Here is a 14188-nt window from a genome sequence, read left to right on the forward strand (position 1 = left end):
CCTGCACGGTCCTCTAACAGGCCTCAGCCTCGTCAGCCGAGAAAGCAAAGACCTACTGTAGCCCCACCTCCTGGGCCTGCGGCGGGCCTTTGACTTCCCTGTACTGAGCACATGCCAACTCCCTCTTCCACACATCCCTGTGGGAGGTCGGCTGTACCACTTCTTACCCCGTTGGAAACAGATTACCTCAGATCACTGGGTGCTAGCAATTATCGCACAGGGTTACCACCTCAACTTCACAACACTTCCGCCAGACTCCCCGCCCCTTCAGGCATGGAGTCTAACCAGCCATTTGACTCAATTACATCAAGAAGTATCCCTTCTTCTACAATCAAATGCTATAGAACCCGTCCCTCCTTGTCAACAAGGGAAAGGATTCTATTCCAGATACTTCCTAATACCAAAGAAATCAGGGGGGTTACGTCCAATTCTGGACCTTCGGGCCCTCAACAAGTATCTGCAAAAAGAGAAGTTCAAGATGGTAACCCTGGGCGCCTTGCTCCCTCTGTTGCAAAAGGGGGATTGGCTGTGCTCTCTCGACCTCAAGGACGCTTATACCCACATTGCGATAACACAATCTCATCGCAAGTATCTGCGTTTTCTGATAGGCCACGACCATTATCAATACCGAGTACTACCTTTCGGGCTGGCATCTGCTCCACGAGTCTTTACCAAATGTCTCGTAGTAGTAGCAGCATTTCTCAGGAAGGAAGGTGTCCACGTCTACCCCTATCTGGATGATTGGCTACTCAGGGCCTCCACCCCTCAAATTGCGCAATCCTCCCTAAAGTTGACAATTCACACACTCCTCTCCTTAGGGTTTCTTGTCAATTACGAGAAATCTTGCTTGGTCCCATCTCAGACCTTATCCTTCATTGGAGCAGACTTGGACACCTTACAGGCAAAAGCCCTACCTTCCACTTCAACGAGTCCAAACTCTCATGTCTCTAGCTCGCCAGCTCCAGTCTCAACACACTGCCACAGCTCGCCAATTCCTCATCCTCCTAGGACACATGGCATCCTCGGTTCAAGTTACTCCCTTGACCCGACTAGCCATGAGAGTAACGCAATGGACTCTGCGACACCAATGGCTTCAAGCTTTCCAGCCTCTGTCCTACATCGTCACAGTTACACAAGCGCTTCGCCTGTCTTTAACCTGGTGGACGACTCAAGTCAATCTCCTTCAGGGCTTACCCTTTCTCCTCCCAGATCCACAGGTAATCCTAACCACCGATGCTTCCCACATCGGTTGGGGGGCCCATGTGGACGGATTACAAACCCAAGGGTTGTGGTCGCCAGAGGAAGCCGAATACCAGATAAATTTCTTGGAACTTCGAGCAATTCGCTACGCGCTCAGAACTTTCAAAGATCATCTATCAGATCAGATAATCTTAATCCAGACCGACAACCAAGTGGCCATGTGGTACATAAACAAGCAGGGAGGCACAGGCTCCTTCCTTCTATGTCAGGAAGCTGCGCAGATTTGGGCAGAAGCCCTCTCCCATTCCATGTACCTCAAGGCCACTTACTTGCCGGGAGTAGACAATGTATTGGCAGACCAGCTAAGCCGTGTCTTCAAGCCACACGAGTGGTCACTCGATCCTCTGGTAGTGACCTCTCTGTTTCACAAGTGGGGTTTTCCCTGCATAGACCTCTTTGCGTCCCCTCAGAACCACAAAGTGGACAATTATTGCTCTCTCATTCGGAGCCAACACTCTCAGCCGAGGGATGCCTTCTCCCTCAAGTGGACGACAGGTCTGCTTTATGCATTCCCTCCACTTCCTCTTCTGTCAAGGACTCTCGTGAAGCTACGCCAGGACAGGGGAACCATGATCCTGATAGCTCCCCACTGGCCACGCCAAGTGTGGTTTCCCATACTCCAGGATCTCTCCATCCGCAGGCACATCCCTCTGGGAACGGATCCGCATCTGCTCACTCAAAACGACTGATGCCTCCTCCATCCCAACCTCCAAGCCTTGTCCCTGACGGCATGGATGTTGAAAGGTTAGCCCTTCAGCCTTTTAACCTTTCGGATTCAGTTTCTCGTGTCCTGATAGCTTCACGAAAGCCCTCCACCAGAAGATCCTATTCATATAAATGGGAAAAGGTACACATCATGGTGCACTTCTCAGTCCCTTGATCCCCTTTCCTGTCCAATCTCTAAGTTCTTGGACTATTTATGGCACCTATCAGAATCTGGTCTAAAGACCTCTTCCATTAGGATGCATGTCAGTGCGGTAGCCGCCTTCCATAAAGGTATAGAAGGTGTCCCTATTTCAGTACAACCCCTGGTGACACGCTTTCTTAAAGGCTTGCTCCATCTGAAGCCACCCTTACGTCCTCCGGCCCCATCTTGGGACCTTAATCTGGTTCTTGGTCGTCTAATGAAACCACCTTTCGAACCTCTGCACTCCTGTGAATTGAAGTATCTCACATGGAAAGTATTATTCCTATTGGCTATCACTTCAGCTCGCAGGGTTAGTGAGTTACAGGCCTTAGTCACCTATCCGCCTTACACTAAACTCCTGCAAGACAGGGCGGTGCTCCGCACTCACCCTAAATTTTTACCTAAGGTAGTTTCTGCATTTCATATCAATCAATCCATCATACTACCTATCTTTTTTCCCAGGCCCCATTCCAACTCTGGGGAACAGACTCTGCATACCCTAGACTGTAAACGAGCTCTAGCGTTTTATCTAGACCGTACAGTTGCTCACAGGAAGAGCACTCAATTGTTTGTCTCCTTCCATCCTAACAAGTTGGGACTACCTGTGGGTAAGCAGGCTCTTTCCTCCTGGTTGGCGGACTGCATTTCTTTTTGCTATCAGCAAGCTGGCATTCCTTTTCAAGACCGTGTAAAAGCACACTCTGTGAGGGCCATGGCGACTTCAGTGGCACACCTTCGATCGGTGCCGCTTCCTGACATCTGCAGGGCTGCAACCTGGAGTTCTCTCCATACCTTTGCAGCCCACTATTGTTTGGACAAAGCTGGAAGACAGGACTCCATCTTCGGCCAATCTGTCTTGCGTAACCTTTTTCCAACATTTATTTATTTATTTATTTATTTTTAATTTTTATATACCGGAATTCCTGTATACAATACAAATCAGTCCGGTTTACATTAAACAATAAGATACCCTGGATGGGAGGTTCCACCCTGGGCTTATTACAAGAAACATAGAACCATAATAGTTAACAATTGATATTAAACAGAGCGTGTGTTCAACTTTTTACAATGAACTTTAGTAGCAACAACCGGGCTACAAAACATTATACCAGAATATAATATTATACCAGAATATAATGAAAGGATCTGAAGGATCTGAGAGTCAGGAGGAGGAGCTTAGTTACACTCTGGTAATTGGAAAGCCTGCCTAAAGAGCCAGGTTTTTAACCTTTTCTTGAACTCTGGTAGACTGGGTTCGAGGCGTAGGTCTGGTGGGAGATCATTCCATTGATGGGGTCCCGCAGATGAGAGTGCTCTTTTTCTTAGTGTTGATTTAACTGGAGCTGCGACTAGTGTGCCTTTGTAGGCATTTCTGATGGGTCTGGAGGATAAATGTGGACGAAGTGGAGTTAGTAGAGATAAAGGTGCGATATTATTAATGGCTTTATGAATTATTTATTATTATTATTATTCATGATGTACCAACACCCTTCCACCTTCCCAGTAGGGTGCGGATGCCCTTTCCCAAATTCCACCCCAGTTGTTGTGCCTATTGCACGTCGTTGGGTGCATTTGGTGCAAGCCAGGACATCCTCAGCTCGGTACTCACCCATTTGTGAGGACAACCATCCTGCTTGTCCTGTGAGAAAGCAAATGTTGCTTACCTGATGTAACAGGTGTTCTCACAGGACAGCAGGATGTTAGTCCTCACGAAACCCGCCCGCCACCCCGCGGTGTTGGGTTCGTTTTAGTTTTTACTTTTTTAGGCACTGCCTGTAGCTTTGAAAATCAGACTGAAGGGAGACCCCTGCTGGCTGCAGGGTCAGTGCCTTGCTGGGCATGCCCAGTAGGGGCCAGTCAAAGTTCTATTAAACTTTGACAGAAGTTTTCCGTGGTGGGCTCCATCCTCGATGTCACCCATTTGTGAGGACTAACATCCTGCTGTCCTGTGAGAACACCTGTTACATCAGGTAAGCAACATTTGCTATATCTAACAGACTGATTTTTAACAGGGACATCTATAAAAAGGAGAGTGAAGTTAAATATAAACTTGTTAGATACTATACAAAAATTAATCTAATTTGATTCCCCCTTGTACATGTGAGGATACTGAACATATTTTTTTTCTTGCAGTTTTTCCTCTTCTGAGATTATCCCCAACACCTGGAGATGACTACAACTTTAACCTGGATGATAGTGAAGGAATCTGTGATCTTTTTGATGTGCAGATACTAAATTATTAGATTCTGTACATACATGTGGACAGTCTTATCTACCTCTAACACCCTAGACTTCTTCATAATCTAAGTATTTAAATGTAGTCATTGTGTAATTTCTAGTTCATTGACTCTGAAAATTTTGTACTTTTCTTTTCTTACGATTTACCCTTCCTGCAATGCAATGTTATACCAGAAAAAAGGACTTTGATCTCTGAAGGGAGAGTGAATATATAGTCTTCTGGTGTTTTCCACTGTATGTATACCTCAAAGTGCACGCAAGACCACTTCCATTAAGGAGTTCTGGTGGCTAATAACCAGGAGAATGAAAACAATCTCCATGAAGAAATATTCATCCTAATGGCATGGGCATGTCACCTGTACATCACTTTAGTTTGTCATCCCCAGGAAGCATGTTTTTCTTTAAGGGACCATTGTAAATTATTCTTTAAATTCTGCAAGACAGGTAGAGCACAGATAGCAGTACAAGCTTAGCCAGAACAAAATCAGCTACATAAGGGGGTGATGTCATTGAAGGGCTCTTATGTGGAACGTACTATCTCAGAGCTCAGAAGTCTTTCTTAGCATGCATGGGGCTTCTCATGCAGTTACTCTGCACAAATCTCCTCGGTCATTTTTCTTCCAGCAGTGAAAAGACATTTTTTCTGCCACCTAAAACTTTTTCCAGTTTTTTTTTCCATTTGGTTTTGTTTAGTTCACTTTTTGTGGAGTCTCTCTTACAAAGAAAAAAAATATATTTTTTTCTCACTTCCATGTGTCAGGATGGCAACCTTTCTTGTGCTAAGTTTAACCACACAACTGCCTGAGGCTCTACACCTAAGTAACTGCAATATGCAGAAGGATGGTCCTGTGGGCTTTATTGTGTGAAGAATTAAAGCTAAAATAGGAGAGTCCTCTCCTCTGCAGAAAAAAGACCAAATCCTAGACTAGTACCTCATAAGAAAAAAGGTCAGAGTCTCCAAACCATCAGTCATGACTACTCCTTTGGGTACTGATTTAAAGCAGGGACAAGAAAGGATCCCTTTTGACGCATAAGACTAGTTGCCGTACAAGTAAAGCATTGGTGCAGAAAAACCCAGTGCCAACCAAACCTGAATATCAGGTTTTGACTTCCTGCTGGTTTGGAGCAGAGGTTATCAGCACCATCTACCTCTGTGCTGACACTCTTAGTGCTATTGCCTGTTTGACCAGAAACTTGGCACTGAAGAAACAAAAACCACATTCTTCTCTAATAGTGCCAGAATCTGACACACCCTTAGTAACACTTCAGTTTAACCTGGAAAAGCCATCCTTTTTCATGGAACAATTGTGGCTAGAATTTGTATATAAATTCATGAAAAAACTCTATCCACTTCACCATAGGCACCTTAACCAATTCCCAGGGATAAGCAGTAGATTCCTGCAAATCCACTTTAATGCGTTGAATGAAAAAAATATTTTCTCATTAATGTTAAATGTACATTTTGGTAACGTCATTGTCTCCTAGGCTTTGTATATTTTGAAGCATAAACAACTGATTCATGTTCCGTTCCACTCATTTTATAGACCACTATCATATCTTCCCTCTCAGTCACCTCTTTTCCAAGCTGAAGAGTCCTTTTTAGCCTTTTCTCATAGAGGAATCGTTCCATCTTCCCTATTGTAACAGAGTTAGAGGCCTTTCATATTCATCCTTCCATAAGCAATCCACTGATGCAATGGTACCTCAATCTGATAACTCTCCAAATTAAGAACCTATTGCATCAATTGTTCTAAAATTCTTAACGTGGAAAGTATTATTTTGATAGTGGTGTCCTCTGCTTATGGATATTGCGAACTCCAGACTTTACTGGTACAAGTACCATTATATACAAATTTTCAAAAATATAGTACTGAAAACTCATCCTAAGTTTCTACCAAAAATAGTTTCTCAAGTTCCTTAGAATGAGGTTTTGGTAAAATGATGGTAGTATTATGGATTGATTCAAACAAAGCTTAACAAGCCTGTCATACCTTGGCCTATAGAAGAGCTCCATTTCATACTGAAAGATCCAACCCTAACAAAATCTTAACTGTCTTTCTATTTTTTATATCCAAGTAAACGAGGTTTGCCGGTTAAACCCTTTTTACCTGCTTACTAACTCTTGGGAATTCACTTTCTCAAGAAAGTTAAAGCTTCTCAAGTATGAGCAACTTCCTCTTTTGTAGCACATCTTCACTCTGCACCTATTCAAGGACAGGATGACACAGCCACACAATCCCCCCTTCTCCCTCCCTGTAGAGCTGAAGTCTAGCTTATAAAAAGACTAAGACTTGCACGGAGCAGCTCTACAGGAACTCTTGCTCTGAGAGCACCTGTTCTGTCTCTGTGCCATCCAATAACATCACCCCACTTGCGTCGGTGATTTGTCCTGCTGTCTATAGCGAACATCTTTTACAGGTAAGCAGCTTTGCTTTCCTTCATACTGCCCTATTTATCATTAATCCTGGCTTTGGAGAGATCACCATGACATGTGAGGATAATTCAGTTCTTTAGTTTCACAATCAGAAAGGCCAGTGTGCAAAATTATGATGTTCTAGCACTACATACCTGTGCAGTGGGGATGGAACTGCTTACCAATTCCTTTCAGATGGTAATAGACACTACTGAGCTGAACTGGACTTGAACATGTGACAGAAAAAAAACCTTTTGTAACACTGTGTAAATCCGCCATCTAGTCCCCAAGGAAACAGATCTAGTTTTATATCTGTGTTTATGTTAAACATCGTCCTATGATTTGTGGGAAGTTGACTCGTAATCTTACTACATGAATACAGTCCCCATTATCATATTACCATGGAGAAATGGGACCAACATAAGTTGCAATTTTGTGTTGTGCAAGACAAATACCAAACAAAACTATTTAAGAAATTTCCCATTTCTTAGTTTATATAGCACATAAACTCCTGTAAACTGCTTTACAGATTTTCTGTGTTCAGGAGAACAATAGAATGAAGAGATTTAATCAGAATGTTGGTTTCCCATCCAGCATGCAGACATCACATTTAGGTCTGTAATATATGGTTGTTCCCAATCATATCTTGTATGGGTCTGGTTTTTAGAATATCTGTGATGACTAAGCATGAGATTTGCATACATGGGGTCTCCAATATAGGAAAATGTGTTCTTACCTGATAATTTTTGTTCCTGTGGTACCACAGATCAGTCCAGACAAGTGGGATGTACCCAAGCTCCCTTATACTGGGTGGGAACCCGAAAGACCCACGCATAGCACTGTTTTCCCAAAAGACGCCTCCTCTGGTGCCTGCACATCCAGGCGGTAATGCTTTGGTAAAAGTGTGAAAAGACTATGTCGCCGCCCGACAGATCTCTTGCGAAGAAATCAATTGATATTCCGCCCATAAAGTTGCCTGTGTCCTAGTGGAATGTGGCCTCAATCCTTCCAGCACCAATCTACATAACAGATGTAAGCTGTATTATTTATTGCTTCTTTCAGCCATCTGGCAGTCATGCTCTTGGAAACCTTATTTCCCTTCTTTGCTCCACTAAACAGGACTAAAGGATGATCTGATCTCTGAAATGGATTCTGTTGCAATACCTTTAAGGTTACAAATCCACCACACATCCGATAACTGCAACTCCTTTGCCATAGAAGTGTTCTGAAACAACTTCGGAAAGGCTGGAAGCTCAACCGTCTGGTTAAGATGAAAGGATGAAACCATTTTCGGCAGAAAAGGTGACACTGTACACAACAATACCCCCATCCTCCGAATTCCTTAAGAAAGGATCTCTACACAATAATACCTGTAGCTCAGGAAATCCTCCTAATGGAACAGATCGCCAACAGAAAAACTGACTATAAGGTTAGGTCCTCCTAATCTGTTCAAATGGAGGGCCACACAGAACTCTAAGAAGTAGGTTAAAGCCCCAAGCCGCGCATACCTTATGGCCTGGAGGAATCTGATGCTTAGCTCTTTTTAGAAAACACACTACATCCGGATGGGCTGCCAACATCCTTCCCCATACCTTATCTGTAAGACTGCTACTTGAACCTTAAGGGATTTACAGGCTAACTCGTAGACCGCTCTGTAAGAAGGATAAAACTTGCAAGTTATTCTGTAAACACCAGGATTTGAATACTTTCCAAACCGGACCTACGCCAGAGAAGTAGAAGCCCTCCTTGCCTGAAGCAAGGTAGCCAATCACAGGTTCTGAGTATCCCCAAATGTGGAGCTGTTGCTTTTCAAAAGCCAGGCCACTAGACAAGCGATCTGCCCAGTCTGAAAATACGGGTCCCTGACAAAACAACCCCGGCAGATGTGCTAAGCGCACGGGACCATTTAACACTAGATAAATCAGGTCTACAAACCACGGCCGCCCAGGCCACTCAGGAGTCGCTAGACTCACCCTGCCTGGATGAAGATAGATTCAACACAACACTCTCCCTAAGAGAGACCATGGGGGAAACGTACAGCAGCATCTCTGTCGACCACAGCTAAATGAGAGCATCAACATCCTTTGAGCAGACTTCTCTCCTGCGACTGAAAAATCTGTCCATCTTCGCATTTCCTGGAACTGCCCTGAAGTCCAATTCCGGCCTGCCCCATCTGGCCTGAATTAGGGCAAAGGCCTTCGCTGACAGCTCCCACTCACCGGGATCCAGCCGCTATCTGCGGAGATAATCCGCCTGCATGTTGTCCACTCCGACCACAGGCGACGCAGCTATTGTTAGATGGTTCTGCGCCAAAATAAGTCGTGGCGCCTCCTGTGCTGTCGACTTTGTCCTGCCTTGACAATTGATGTAAGCCACAGTCACATTGTCCGAGAGCACCTGCACTGACCTTCTGTGAACAAGAGGGAGAAATGCAAGCAAGGCTTTGCAAACTGCTCTGGTCTCTAAATGACTGATGAATCAAGATGCCTCTTCTGTCTACCACTGATCCTGGACTGATCGTCCTTGGCAAATCACCCCCCTGCCTTTTGAGGCTGGCGTCTGTAGTCACGACCACCCAGTCTGGTACCTCCAGGTTCATTCCTCTCTCCAGATTGGTCGGAGACAACCAGGAGAGACTGGACCTGGCCCCTCCCTAAAGCGGTAAAGGAAGCTGAAATTCCTCTGAAAGCAGATTCCAGCGGGATAACAGAGCCTGTGGCAGGGGACTGCATGTGCGCAAAGGCCAACGGAACTAACTCCAGTGTAGAAGCCCTGGAACCTAGGACATGCAAATAGTCCCAGACTCTGGGAACCTCAAGCCGCTGGAGCACCTGGTGCTGTAACTTGACCACGCTCTTCCTGGTCAGTAAAACCTTTCCTATCCAGGTATCAAACTGAGCCCCCAGATATTCCAAAGACTGGGACGGTTCCAAATGACTCTTCTCTAGATTTGTCACCCAGCCCAAAGACTCCAGGAGCTGCATAACCTGTCTAACTGAACTATGACACTCCACTTACGACTTTGCCCTGATGAGCCAATCGTCCAGGTACAGCCGCCACCACTACCATCACCTTTGTGAATGTTTGCGAAGCAATCGCTAATCCAAAAAGAAGGGACAAAAATTGTAAATGTTCCCCTAAAACCACGAACTTCGGGAACCTCTGGTGTTCAGCCCTTATGGGAATATGGAGATAGGTCTCAGTCAGATCTAATGACAGCAGAAACTCCCCTTAGCAGTTATGCGCAATCACAGTTCGCAAGGTTTCCATCCAAAAATGCACCCGGAGGGCAATATTGACCTTCTGAAGATCAAGAATGGGCCAAAACGTCCCCTCCGTGGAAAACACAACCTCTGTAAGGTGTCCCACACTGCTTCCCGCTTGGAACAGGAGATCACAAATGTGTCCCCGAGTGGCTGAGAAAATTCTAAGGCATACCAGTCTCACCATCTCCAGCATCCACAGGTCTGATATGATTCTGGACCACTCCTTGTGAAAAAGGGACAGCCTCCCTCTGATAACTGCTGGAAAAGAGTGGACCAGCTTGTCCTCATTGGCCTCCCCCCCCCCCCCCCCCCCCCCCAGGTTCCACCATCCCTGGAAGGCTGAAGTTGCACTCGAAAGTACTGCTGCCTACCCAATCCTTGCTTTTTTGATCTGAAGGCATGGAACTTCTGCTTGACTGAAATCTCCTTGCGTCTCAAAAAAAGAGCCCGTGGTGGAAAAAACTTCTTTGGTGGTCATCTTGTCATTGGGCAATTTATTTCCAGACTCCCCTAACTAGTTCATCGGCTAGTCTAAATCCTCTCTGAATAGCAGCTTGCCTTTGAAGGGGAGGTTACCAAACGGGTCTTTGACCACACGTTCGCGGACCAATTTCACAACCACAGTAGCCTTTGCACTGCAACAACGGAAACCATATTTGTGGCTGGTGTTCGAACCAAGTCATACAGGCCATCCACCACATAGGCTACTCCCACTTTCACGCGGGAAGTCTGAATGATCTCACAGCCTGTCTCTTTCTCATGGGCTTTAAGAACCAAGCACAAGCCAGGTCCTCTGCATCAGGCTTTCACAGACTGCTGCCTGAAGGCTTAACGCCAAAACCTCAGTCTCTTCAACACAATTTCCAGCTTTCGATCCTGGATATTCTTCATAGTGGTCGAGCCTGCCACAGGAATGGTTATCTTCTTGGTGACCGCTAACACTGCCAGATCCATCTTAGGAATCTCCACGACTCCAACACCTGCTCTGGCAAAAGATATAACTTAGCCATTGCCCTGGCTACTTTGAGGCTTGCTTCAGGAGACTCCCACTCCCGATCCACCAACTTTTTAACCTTCTTATGTAAGGGAAAGGCCTTAGGTGGATGCTGAAGCCCATCCAGAACCGGGTTCACTCCCTCATTGTCGCAGTCGTCTTATGTGACCTTGATCTCCTACACTTCCAGCACTTGGGGAATTAGCTGCTCCTTACGAACAGCCTGACCATCATCCCCTTTGGCAATCAGGATGTCATCAAAATCTTGCATTGGATCTCCCAAGGTGGTCCCAGGGTTCTTGTCAGGATCCACTGGCCCCCCTGCAACTGATCAGACTTGTCCGTGTTGTCCATGTCCCCATCCTCATCAGCGGTCTGTCCGAGACCAAGCTGCCACAGGATCCCTCCCAGTCCTGTCTGCTCCTCCTCCCTAGGCTTCTTATTCCCATGAGCCTTCCTGAGAAGTGGCTGCTTGGATTCCACCTCCTTTTTGGCCAAATAGGATCTATGGAGAAGCAGGAGAAAATCCTTGGAGAACTTGTCTGAATCAGAACTACCCTGATCCTGAACAGCATCCCCCTGGGCCCCTCAACCAGGGAGAGTCCTGAGGTCCTCCACAGGGAGCCTGGCTCCTACCACGAGGAGCTAAAATGGCCGCTGTCCCTTCAGGCTCTCCCAGGGCCTCCCGCACTGGTCCAGATATCTAGATACCACGATCCCCAGCAATTCCCCCAGAGATACAATCTGGGCAAAATTGGTTCCACAGCTGTGGCAAACTTTCCCACGCAGCATGGGAGGTGCCATACTAGTGAAAGTGGGCCTAAACGTAGCCCCTGCCAATGAAAAATGTCGGCAGCACTATCTGGAGCTGACCAAGTACCTGGACCCCCCGACTAACCCATCAGTAAAATAGCAATCAGCCTGCTGAGCACTGCCTCAACTTGCTCCTGTCGCTTGTTCCTTTTTGTTTTTTATTAAACTAAATTAAAGGAAAACTCACACCCAAAACCAACAAGGGAAAATAAAATGAAATATTTCCCTGCTTCTGGTGGAGAGGCTGTGCACGGATGGTGGCAGGGACCCAGAGGGGGAGAGGAAACCAGAACCATTAGCTTTCACCCCCCTGAAGACAAGGGCCAAGCTAATACAGGGATTACAAACGCCCTGCTCACTCTGCTCTACCCAAGGGATAGCCCACAAAGGAACTTAACACCTCGGGGAGCCGTCCACATGGGAATCTCCCCCTTTTTTTTTTTTTTTCCTCCTGATTTCCTGGTAACTCCAGACTGCAGTGTTTGCACCTCTACCATCTGCTGGAGACAGAGAAAAATACTGAGGGACTGCAGGTGGCACACTCTCTTATGTAGCAGTGCCCGAAAAGTTTTTATTCTCTGCCTCCATCTGCTGGAAGGGATGCAAAACCCATTTGTCTGGACTGATCTGGGGTACAAACAGGAACAAGTATATTCATTGTGGCTATCCCAAAAGCCAGGTGTGTCTCCAGGACTAGTTGGAAAACACTGATATTAGTGATCCATTTGAGTTCAAATTGTTTGGCTAGAACTTGTTTTTAATCCATAAAAAATATATATTTCTGCCTGTGTGGGAGCATACATGTTCCCAATGTGGTTGCATAATGGCTTATGGTTGTACCAACAAAGGACCATAAGCTCTCTTGGTTTATGCCTAGTCCTAATTATGGTGGGAATGTTTTCTCCTTTCAACATGATACACTTCCATGGAGCATTTCAACTTTGCAATTGAAGTACTACTTTTAAGTTGGTGAATGTGTGTGCCACTTCCCTTTTTTTTTTTTTTTTTTGAGGGGGGTGGGAAGAGGGGCAGTTGAAGAAAGGTTTGACTGTTAGTTCATAGTAGCAATAATCCAGCCTGGCCAGTGCATTGATTGTCTTCTCCATCAGAAATTGTCCAACTATTCTCTTTGGGGTAGATTTTAAAAGGTTGCATGTGCACATGGATGCCCAAGTTTATAACATGCGCACAGTGCACGTAAGGAGGTGCACAATTGTGCAACTTGCGTGTGCCGATGCCCGTGGCCTTCCCTCTCAGGCCACTCTGATTTTGGAATGGCCTCGGAGGGAATTTCCCAACCTCCTAACCTAACCTCCCTCTCTCCCCCCCCCCCACCTTTGTTTTACCTGTTGCATCTGCCTCCGGGCAGGCGCAGGTTGTGTGCGCTGGCAGCCTGCCGGCATGCGATCCCCTAACACAGCAGCAAATGGCCGCTGAGCCGGGAGCCTCTGATCCTGCCCCTTTTTTGAAGCCCAGGGACATATGTGTGTCGCTGGGCCTTTGTAAATAGGCCCGATGCACGCAACCCCACCTATGCGCATAGGCTTTTTAAAATTCGGCCCTAACTGTTCTGATTCATCCATTTAAAAACATTTTTGAGGGGGAAGTGCCCCATTTTTTTTTTTTAACATACTGTAGTATCTAAAATATTTTTTTTCTGGACTTTTTCTTTGTTTTATTCTGTTGTGTATGATCATGCTTTCCTCCATTTCAGAAAGAACTCCTGGTGCTAATGGGTTCACAGAACTGGAGCCATTTGCAGTGTTGTCAATTCTGTTTCATGGTTTAGATGTATCTTGGTTAGCAGCACAGCTAGGACTTTGCATACTATCACAGTACCACTCAGCAGGCAGTTTCTGCCATCTTGTTTCCATAACTTCAGGCTTTTCAGTACCAATCACAGCATGTAAATAGTATGACCATTGCATACTTTCCTCTCTGCCTTACATCCATGTTTGTCTCTTAACTCCAAACATTGTGACCTCATCTGTAATACACTATGGAAGTTCAGGGCTCTGGCAAACAGATGTCCACTTTCCTATTACCATTTCACTGAAATGTGCATTGTGGCAATGAAATCTAAAAAGTTTAAGACAGTAAAATACCCTTTTTTCCTTACTTTGATTTTAAGATACAGTGGTAAAGATGTTTACTTTCCTAAACTGTTTAATCTACTGCCACAATGCGTACTGCAGTGAGCAAAGGTTGTAGTGCCAATACAGCAGTCCAAAGCATTGGAAACTTGTATCTATATTTTTAAGTAACTTGTAATCAGCAAGCAAAAGCCCCAGTTGCTT

At 45.6% G+C, this 14188-nt stretch overlaps 1 protein-coding gene across 2 annotated transcripts in view; it reads left to right on the plus strand.

Annotated features, from left to right (window-relative positions):
* E2F5 (E2F transcription factor 5) overlaps window positions 1-4474 on the plus strand; it is a 147491-nt gene extending 143017 nt beyond the window's left edge. For both annotated transcript variants that reach the window (XM_029591583.1, XM_029591584.1), the window contains exon 9: window positions 4301-4474. In XM_029591583.1, coding sequence (XP_029447443.1) covers window positions 4301-4410 — 110 coding nt within the window. In that variant the 3' untranslated portion in view covers window positions 4411-4474. The remainder of the gene's footprint in view (window positions 1-4300) is intronic.
* Window positions 4475-14188: the final 9714 nt, after the last annotated feature.

This window comes from Rhinatrema bivittatum, chromosome 2, assembly GCF_901001135.1.
Source record: "Rhinatrema bivittatum chromosome 2, aRhiBiv1.1, whole genome shotgun sequence".
Classification (NCBI taxonomy): Eukaryota; Metazoa; Chordata; class Amphibia; order Gymnophiona; family Rhinatrematidae; genus Rhinatrema; species Rhinatrema bivittatum.